Source organism: Salpingoeca rosetta (genome assembly GCF_000188695.1).
Source record: "Salpingoeca rosetta unplaced genomic scaffold supercont1.13, whole genome shotgun sequence".
NCBI lineage: Eukaryota > Choanoflagellata > Craspedida > Salpingoecidae > Salpingoeca > Salpingoeca rosetta.
In genome coordinates this window covers 1-10,000 of record NW_004754921.1, presented here as the reverse complement: position 1 = coordinate 10,000, position 10,000 = coordinate 1, and the positions used below count along the sequence as shown (strand labels likewise).

The 10,000-nt window shown below is 54.7% G+C and overlaps 1 protein-coding gene across 1 annotated transcript in view; it reads right to left on the bottom strand.

The window, feature by feature from the left end:
- Window positions 1–9,794, bottom strand: part of PTSG_05446 (uncharacterized protein) — a gene marked incomplete at its 5' end in the record, with an annotated part of 9,919 nt that extends 125 nt beyond the window's left edge. The window contains 26 exons of the mRNA XM_004993258.1: window positions 1–893; window positions 1,253–1,782; window positions 2,005–2,073; window positions 2,296–2,371; window positions 2,633–2,808; window positions 3,089–3,251; window positions 3,373–3,501; window positions 3,837–3,896; window positions 4,153–4,329; window positions 4,545–4,604; window positions 4,822–4,929; window positions 5,211–5,325; window positions 5,616–5,791; window positions 6,013–6,097; window positions 6,454–6,653; window positions 6,852–6,938; window positions 7,083–7,172; window positions 7,421–7,485; window positions 7,614–7,659; window positions 7,923–7,982; window positions 8,285–8,423; window positions 8,578–8,668; window positions 8,831–8,915; window positions 9,161–9,328; window positions 9,466–9,506; window positions 9,719–9,794. The exon at window positions 1–893 is cut by the window's left edge and continues 125 nt beyond it. Of these exons, the coding sequence (XP_004993315.1) occupies window positions 33–893; window positions 1,253–1,782; window positions 2,005–2,073; window positions 2,296–2,371; window positions 2,633–2,808; window positions 3,089–3,251; window positions 3,373–3,501; window positions 3,837–3,896; window positions 4,153–4,329; window positions 4,545–4,604; window positions 4,822–4,929; window positions 5,211–5,325; window positions 5,616–5,791; window positions 6,013–6,097; window positions 6,454–6,653; window positions 6,852–6,938; window positions 7,083–7,172; window positions 7,421–7,485; window positions 7,614–7,659; window positions 7,923–7,982; window positions 8,285–8,423; window positions 8,578–8,668; window positions 8,831–8,915; window positions 9,161–9,328; window positions 9,466–9,506; window positions 9,719–9,794 (3,933 nt within the window). The 3' untranslated portion in view covers window positions 1–32. The remainder of the gene's footprint in view (window positions 894–1,252; window positions 1,783–2,004; window positions 2,074–2,295; window positions 2,372–2,632; window positions 2,809–3,088; window positions 3,252–3,372; window positions 3,502–3,836; window positions 3,897–4,152; window positions 4,330–4,544; window positions 4,605–4,821; window positions 4,930–5,210; window positions 5,326–5,615; window positions 5,792–6,012; window positions 6,098–6,453; window positions 6,654–6,851; window positions 6,939–7,082; window positions 7,173–7,420; window positions 7,486–7,613; window positions 7,660–7,922; window positions 7,983–8,284; window positions 8,424–8,577; window positions 8,669–8,830; window positions 8,916–9,160; window positions 9,329–9,465; window positions 9,507–9,718) is intronic.
- Between the last annotated feature and the right edge of the window lie 206 nt (window positions 9,795–10,000).

Below are 10,000 nucleotides of genomic sequence, written 5' to 3'. Positions count from 1 at the left end.
AGCACACATGCACACACACACTCTCTCATACACTACATGTATGCGTTGAGAGAGTCGGCGACAAGGGTAAGGAGCTTGAGATGGGAAGCAAAGAGTTTGAGGCCGCCATGCACCATCATCCAGCGCGCCTTCTTTGCGTCGTCGCCGCCTTGGAGCTTTAGCTTAGCAGCGCGACGGCCTGCGTCGTCATGGAAGTTGATGCACGTCGTCTCCACCCACGCATTGTCCGTGTTGCGCGGATCCTCGCTGTAGATGCGGCCCACAATCGTGCCGTCGGCAAACAGGGAAGCCACAGATGACTCTTCTTCCTCCGACAGCTTGGTGCGCTTGTCTTTGGTGCCGAGGGCCTCCTCCATAAACTCGCGGCCGCTGGTCAGGGCGACGTCCTCCCCGTTGTCGACAAAGCCACCTGGGATGGCCCACATGCTGTTGTCCTTTCGCTGAATGGCCACAAACTCAAGCACCTTCTTGCCGTCGCGCTCCAGGATGCTGCCGTCTGGTGACCGCTTCCACCGCGTCACCACCGTGTCCGCTGCCTGGTTCACGCCCCACTTGCCCAAGTTTCCTCTCCCCGTCATTCCCGTGCGTCCCCACGGGTTGATGGGGCGGCCCGTGTCCTCATCAACATGGAACTTGGTGCGGTGGCACGACGTGCGATCAACCACCTTGTCCTCCACCTTATCTTTGGCGTTGAACTTGATCTTGCGAGGGTCGGCGGGATCCGCCCACTCAGGCTGCGCCGCCACGTTTGGAGCCGTGTATTCCACAGGCTCGTACGACGGGCACTCCACGTCCCAGGGGACTTGTGATGGATCGATCACAAAGCGCTTCACGCCGTTCGATCCTGGATACTGCTCTGGGGGCAGGTAGTGCAGACGTGGCTTGTCAAACACCTGCAGGTGTGTCATGGAAGTATGGGGGGTTCAACAATCATTCGTGCGTTAGCGTGAACGTTCAGTGACCGCGAAGCAAAACAGACAATGCAGGGGCAAGCAGAGGCGGTGCACAGACGGACGCAAACACAGACACACGTACACAGACAGACAGACTCGCACTCACACAGACAGACGCACACGCACACACACACACACACACGCACACACCACGCACACACCACAAACACACACACACACACACACCACGACCACACCACACACACACACACACATACACACACACAGACAGACAGCTAGACAGACACACACACACGCGCGTGTGTGTATGCACGCACAAGACTCCATCTTCAACTGACCCCAGCGCGCATGCGGCCTGGACGTGTCTCCTCCATTCCATTGTCTGTGGGACGCATGACCGTGACGCTTGCGCTCGTGTTTGCGGACCGGAACGCCACCACGTGCTCCAGGATGGCAGTGATGAGCTGATGCGCTTTGTCCATGCCATCCCGCGTGGTCCGCACGCAGTTCTCCACAGAGTCGTTGCGCTCGCGCTCCTGCTTGGCCACAAACCGGTCGGCGTTGTGCTCCTCAAAGTCAATGAGATGGCGCGGGAATGAGCTGCTGGCTGCCTCCACGCCTGCGACACTGCTGCTGCCCAGGCTCACACCGCTCGTGTTCAGTTGCTGCGTGTCGTCGCTTTCGCTCTGTGCAGCGGCGCAGCTGCAACAACAGGCCTTGCACATGCAGGTTGGGCAGCAGCCACGGCACAGGCCCACAACACTCGAGATGGGGCCGTGCACCCAGCGCGAGTACGCCCGACGAATGTGCGAGATGAGGATGAAGGGCGCAGGAAGCAGAGGGCGGTGCACATTCTCCAAATACAGCTCTGCATGGGCGCATGACACGCAGGCGCGATCATGTGTAACAGGTGAGCAGTTAACGTGTACGTGCGTGTGTGCGTGTGTGCGTGTGTGCATGTGTTTGCCTGTGTTTGCCTGTGTGCGTGTGTGTGTGTGTGAGCGTATGTATAGTTGCGTTGTTGTGTCACATGCATGTCTTCATGCCATCAAGTGTGCGTGGCACCCTGCCCGCCCCCTCAGCCCCGTACCATAGTTCTGCTGGCGCCAAAGCGCCTCTGCATCCTCCTGCACTTTGGTGTACGTGTCGTTGAACATGGCTGCAATGTGGTGTGCGCAGGCCAACAGACACAACATGACAAGTGGAGCAGTGCAACGTGAGCGGGCACGATATCAGGCTGCATGGAAGTGCGGAAAGGTGTGGAGAGGCGGCGAACTGAACAGCGAAACGACCAAAACAACAACAATGCACCAAATGGCAACATTGCCTCAATACTGCGAAAACACTGCACATGTTGCCGCAAGGGAAGCAGAGGGCATACCGATGAGGAGGTTGACGAGCAAGATGTTGGTGATGAGGACGTAGATGGCCAAGAAAATGGGAAGAATGCGCACCTCCTGCGTGAAAGTGCCAGCAGTCGCGGCAGCGCGAGCATGTAGTTGGAGCATGGGCGACAAGTGAGAGAAACGTCACGAGTGCAGTGGTGCACGGTGCATGGAAGGGACAGGTTCAGAAAGAAGAGGCGCGCATGCTTACACACACACACGCACACACACGCACACACACGCACACACGCACACACACACACACACACACACACACACACACACACACACACACACACGAACAAACAAACACGCACACACATGTGGTCTTACGTCTCGGCCGCAGGCGGAAAACGGGTAGAAGCCAACACAGCCAGAGTCGTTGTTGATGTCATCGATGAACAGCTCGCCGTAGATCTGAAAGTAGGGCTTAAAGAGCACGTTCACAAACTTCTCCTCCGTGAACGGCGTCTGCGGGAACAGCAACACCTGGGCAGCCACGCCGTACCCTAAACCAGCGACGGAACATTTGTTGTGAGGTGGGTGGCAGCTGGTGGTGAGATTGAGGAACGCATGGAAAAAGCGCACTGCACATTCACGCACACACACACACACACACACACACACACACACACACACACACACACACACACACACACACACACACACACACACACACACGCACGCACACACGCACGCACGCACGCACGCACGCACGCACGCACGCACGCACGCACGCACGCACGCACGCACGCACGCACGCACGCACGCACGCACGCACGCACACACCAACGAGGAAGATGAGGAGGAGAAAGACGAAAGTTGTGACATCCTTCGTCATCTCAGCCATCATGATGAGCTTTGGGCCGAGGTTGTGGTCCACAGCGTAGTAACGCATCAGGCGAAGCCACAGGTTTACAGCCAGAAACGCGTGCACCGTCTTGGTCACAATCTGCATGTATGTGTGTACGTGTATGTGTGTGTGTGTGTGTACGCGGAGGCTTGTGTGCGGGAGCAAACACACGCAAGCGGTGCAGATGCCATCCGTCCCTCCCCATGCTTGGCTTACGCACCCTTGAACGTTCATCATGCAAGTCTGTCAGGCGGATGGCGAGTCCGACAAAATAGAGCAGGATGGATGCGACATCCAGGCGGTTCCACGTGTCTGCAATGTACTCCTCCCAGCGCGCAGCAATCAGCAGCTGTGGTCATGGGGCGGGACACGATTGGAGAGAGCAGTGGAGGTTTGAATGCATTCAAGATTGGAAAGTTGCAGCCGCAGTGACAGCAACAGAGGCAGACGACTGATTGGCAGAGGTAGCCAGATAGACACAAACAAGCAGAGACAAGACATAGGCACGCATGTAGGCAAACACACAAAGGCACACACACACACACAGAGCACACACACACACACATACACACATCTCCACACACACACACACACACACACACACACACACACACACACACACACACACACACACACACACACACACACACACACACACACACACACACACACACAGGGACGCACCTGCCGGCCTTCTTCAACAGAGAGACTGCCAAACAAGATGATGAAGAGGAGTTCCACTAGCTGAGAGGCCGTCGGTCAGGCCGTCGAGACGTATTAGAGGAAAGAAAATGCACAGCACGAGATGGGGACAGCACGTCCGACACAAATCTGTTTGTCGCTGCGTGTGTGTTTGGTCGAGGAGGAGCGATACGGCGTCATGAGGAACATAACGAAACATGTCAGTGATACACACACACACACATACACACACGCACACACACACACACACACACACATTCACGCACACACACTCACACACACACACACATTCACGCACACATTCCGAGGGCGCATACCGAATGTAGGGTGAGCTGTAGAATCTGCCAACGACAGAGAGAAAGGACCAAAATGCCGATGGAGATGACTTGGGGGATAATACTTCCCCTTCGTCCTGACGGCCTTTGAAGTAACTGCCGGTCTGGCGCTCTCGCTCGTCGTCTTGGTCTTGTTTTGCCTGCAACCAATCAATGCGATTGTGGCAATTTGAAAGTTAAGGGGGCTCGCATGCGTGTAGTTGGCGCGAACGAAAAAGGTGTGAGCGAATCATGTGTCTGGGTGCGTTTGTGTGCCTGTTTGCGTGCCCGTGTGTGCACGTATATGTGTGCATGCCGAGATGCAAGCTGAAGAATGCATGAGGATACCGCGCACCAACTAGTGCAACATCCGCACCTCCGATGTGAGGTCGTAGAAGGGCAGTACCAGGAACGGCACAAAGTACGCGAGGACAACCTGGACACGTATGAATTTGCCGTTACAGTGTGAGCTACAATAACATGGCAATCGAGCATTCATTCACGACGCACCTGAACACAGACACACAGACAGACACACACACAGACAGACACACACACACACACACACAGGCACAGGCACAGGCACACACACACACACACGCACACGCAGAGTGGGCTGCTGTGCAAGTCATAGACGCGTGGTCGCACCGCACCTGCCAGAAGGGCATGATGAGCTTGAGACCGCCATTCCAGTCATTGCTGACGACAGACTGTGTCGCTGTGTGCGACAGGAAGCGAAGCGCATTCGTCTCGTACGCCATCTGTGCGCAATGCCATGTGTGTGCGTTTGCGCGCGCGTGCGCGCGTGTGTGTGTGTGACATGTAGCACGTGAGTATGCGTGTTTTCTGTTTGTGTTTGCTTGAGAGCATGTGCACATGGCTGCCAGGTTGTGCACATGCAATATTATCAGGAAGTAGCATGCGGTCTTGAAACTCGAAAGTCAGTCGCGACACACACACACACACACACACACACACACACACACACACACACACACACACACACACACACACACACACACACACACACACACACACACACCCTGACGGCGTCCCAGCGGAAGAGCGGATGACGCAGATGCAGCATCTTCTGGGTGAGCAGGGTGTCATCGTTGTAGCATTCATCAACAACACCAATCGCCAGTGCCTCAAAGGACCTTAAAAGACGGAAGCGAGCGAAGCGAGAAGAGGACGGAGGAAAACGTGGTGATATGGCGAAACCTCGGATGATTGCAACACACGCTCTGCTACACTTGTTTCCGCGCGCGCGCGCACCCACAAAAAAAAAAAAAACACAAAACACAAAAACACAACAAAACACAAAACACAAACCACTAAACAACAAACCACAAAACACAACAAACCACAAAACACAACAAAGCATACACACACACACACACACACAAGAGCACAAGAACACACAAGCATGAAGCTGTTGCGTTCTCACTTTGAATCCATGATCATTTTCTCGCGTTCCTCCTGCAAGTGCGCGCCGGAGAGGGCAGTGTGGCGGCTGAGGGCAGACAGCAGGCGGCTGGCAATCAGCGCATTGAGAATAGACTGGTCCCCGCGCAGCCAGAACATACGCGCAAGCTCAAACTTGTCCAGGCAGACGGCCCACAGCTGACGAAACAAGGCAATACAATGTGATGGGGTGTTGAGAGCGGATGAACAAAGCTGCTGGAAACCGGCTGGCATTGAAGTAGGGTGTATGTACATAATTGGATCGTGTTTGTATTGGCTGATCAGACTGGCCATCAACGTGAAATGACAACAGGGCACCAAGAGATGGGTGACACGAACCATCCACAAATTCACAACGTAGGTCGATATTGTGAACTCACGAAGATGAGATGGAGGGCGGAAGTCTCTTGCTCTTTCTTGCTGAGCGTGGAGTTGTCGGAGGTCAGGCGCTTCTCGTCAACGATCCTGTGAGGGGAAGGAAGAAAGTTGGGGGGGGGGGCAAAAGACGGGATGAGGAAATGAATACACGAAGACGGTAAGGCAATGTTGTTGGGATGGTGTGCAGAGAGTTGCTGCTTCGACCACAGCTTTTGCCAATGAGGGTACGATTGCATGAAACGAACACGCGACATTCACGCACGCACACAACGCACATATAAGCACCCGAATCACATACACACACACACACACACACAAATCATACGCAATCAAGCACAATCAAGCACGCACACACACACACGCGTGCACGCACGCACACACACACACACACACACACACACACACACACACACACACAGCTACAGATCGCAAGTACTCACGACACGTTCTTGTGGATAAGCCGCGAGAGAATTCGACCCATGCGTATGACATTGAAGAGGCGCCCGCCGTCAGATTTGCCGTTGTTGCTGTCGCCGCCAAAGCGCATGCTGATGCCACGGAAGCGACGTGATTGGCCGAGCTCGTCCGTGTTGGAGAACGACACGAGGCGTTTGATGTGGTTGTGGGGTTTGTTGGCCTCGCGCTGCAGAAGAGTGGGAGACGCACAAGTGGAAGGTTGGGGCAGGGGAAGGTTGGATGCATAAGGTGGAAATGAGCAAAGAATGCGGCCGTGTGTCTGTGTGTGCATGTGTGTGCATATGTGTGTGTGTCTGTGTACGTGTATGATGGATTTGAGAGCATAGGCGAACAACAGCGCCTGTGTGGAATGGTCGGTGCCCACCTTGTACAAGTCTTCAACGGCGATTGCATATTCTGGAAGACTCGCGAGCGGGCCGGGCGCCTTTTCGGGCATGCCACGTGGCTTGAGCTTTGCAAGGTGCATGTTTGTGGTGTATGTGAGTGTTCGTATGTGAGACTGTGAACTTGCACAAACGTGGGTCACCGGCTCATGCCAGACACACATATGAAACTCACAACGCGCAAGGGGAAGCGTACGTGCCAGGCAACTTACCTCTGAAATCTTTGCGCCGTGTGTGAGATACAGCTCGACGAAGCGCGGCTTGTCGTACACGAGGGCCTCCTGCAGGCTCGCGTTGATGTCCTGATGGCACATGTGCGTGTGTGCATGCGCGTGAGTGTGTGTATGTGTGTGCGTATGTGTGTGTGTGTGTGTGTGTGTGTGTGTGTGTGTGTGTGTGTGTGTGTGTGTGTGTGTGTGTGTGTGTGTGTGTGTGTGTGTGTGTGTGTGTGTGTGTGTGCGCGCGCGCGTTCGCAGGCAAGGAAGACACCACTGTGCACATTGGGGAGCCCAAGAGGGGCTAATCAGGGCTGCCATGCCAGCAAACCTACAAAGGCCTCCTTGCGACGGGCGGTGAGCGCCTTGTTTGCAATGTCCGGGCGATCGAAAAACATTGCTGTTGAGGTGAAGGCAGCACAGAGACACAAAGTGAGAAGCAAAGAAGGACGAGTGGGATTGGCGCACAGTGTGACAACGAGGAAAAGGAGCACTATGCAGGTAGTGCTGCCACTTTATGAAGCACACCTTGTTTCAGCTGATTCTGCAAGTTGCTCTCGTTGCTGAAGATGGCCTGTCGAGCAATGAGTGCATATGCGTGCATGTTTGTGAGGGCAGGTGTGTGTATGCGCATGTATGAAATTGCGTGTACGTACGTGCGCGCGCGTGTGTGTTCATGTGTGTGTGTAAGTAATTGTGTGAGTATGTGTGTGTGCATGTGCGGATATGAAGGCATGGGTAAATGTGTAGGACATGATGTGTATGCCAGCAGAAGCAGTGTCGCGAGAAGCACCTCGACCATTTTCCAACAGTGCAGGCCCATGACCACGAACGTACATTGAGGATGCAGTTTTCAAATTCATCGGGACCGCTGTCCTGAAGGTTGAACACGTGCACCTGAACATTCAACCAACGCGACAGTGAGCTTCGGCGGTTTGTCGCGTGCGTAAAGTGAACATAGAGCAGCACAGCATGAAATTACCCAGTGCACACACACACACACACACACACACACACACACACACACACACACACACGCACGCACACGCACACGCACACGTACGCACACACACGCACGCACACGCACACGCACACGCACGCACAAACATACACGGCAATCGCATTGCGCACAGCATTGCGCACAGCATTTCACGTGTCCCCAAACCCTCCCCGCCCATCAGTGCATGGCCGAGTCCCACCAGGTGCGGGTTGTCGACGCATTCGAGCGCGTCGTAGAAGTACTGCCTGTACTTCTCAGCGGGATTTGGGTCTTTGACGTTAAACGATTCCGTGACGAGGCGACGCAGCCCCTCTGCGGTGTGTGATGTGTATTTGGACCTGATGACAGTGTGGCGTGTGACTTGTGAGTGGTTTGGCAGACGATGTCAGCGTTGTGGCGTTTGAGAGGAAGGTCAGACACACACACACATACACACAGGTATCACACACCATACTTGCATGCATGCATGTATGACTCAACAACCAAACGTACGATGAACTGTGGCAAAAATGGTAAGCATAAGCGAGCACGTCTGCAGCGAGGCCAGACTTGTCGACAACCACGATGGGCGTGTTCTCACGGACTGGATGATGAATGAAACACACATGGACAGACAGACAGACACACACACACACATACACGCATGTGAAATGCAGCGGAAACTTGATCGATGAGTGCTTGTGCGTCACAGAATGGCTATCATCATTCAGCAATAAATGCAGCGCACATTTGACATAATACGTACTCGCTTCCAGTGCCGTGTTGAGGGTGCCAGGACCGCCTTGAATGACAACGGTGATTACGGGTGCATCGAACCTCTTGCGTGTGGCCTGTGCGTGTGTGTGTGTGAGTGAGTGTGTGAGTGTGCGCGAGTGTGTGTGTGTGAGTGTGCGCGAGTGTGTGTGTGAGTGTGCGCGAGTGTGTGAGTAAGTGTGCGCGCGCGCGTGTGTGTGTGTGTGTATGTGTGTCGTGAGCGTTGGCCACGACACCTGCATGAACGTGTATGAACACGGCGGAAATTGAAGAAACGCACGGCCCTTCTTCCAAATGCAGACACTGCGAGCTGGGCACGTACACTCTCAACAGCAGCACGAAACTTGATCTCCTTGCCAAACTTGTCACGTGTGCCGTCATCCACCAGCAGAAACACATTGTGGTTTGGGTCGAGCGCGGCCTTCCTCGATCCCTGCGGCGGTGTGATGTCGTACGGCACCTCCAGCTTGGGCAAGCGGCTGCTGTCGCGCTGCACACGCACCAAAACACATGGATACAATCGGGTGCAGTGAGGAGTGAATGTGTGCGTTGTGTGAAGTGAAGTGGTACACGCGCAACTGGTGCTGCAGCATGTGAGCGCATGCATGCGCAGGTGGTCACACGTACAGCGAGAAGATCGTCCCCCGCATGCACAATGCCGTATGTTGCTGCAATGGGGAGTGGTCAGAGCTGATGTGAGAACGAAGCCGCGCGTGGATGAACAAAACGCAGAAATACCACACATACACACACAAGCACACACACACACATGCACACACACACGCACGCACACAACACACACAACACACACGCACGCACACGCACGCACACACACACACACACACACTGCGACGCATCCGAGTCATTTCGGTTCGCTCACCAATGCCGATGGTAGGTGGGGCAAAGTTTCGCTGGTTTTTGGACAGTGAGTCCATGATTTCACCAGTCAGCCGCATCACGCCTTGGGGGGGGGGGGACAACGGTCAGCGTGCCGGAAATGACGTGAGGATATGAGATGTGGCGCAATCAGAGCACGCACACACACATATGAACACGCAAGCACGCACGCACACACACACACACACACACACACACACACGCACACACACACACACACACACGCACACACACACACACACACACACACACACACACACACACA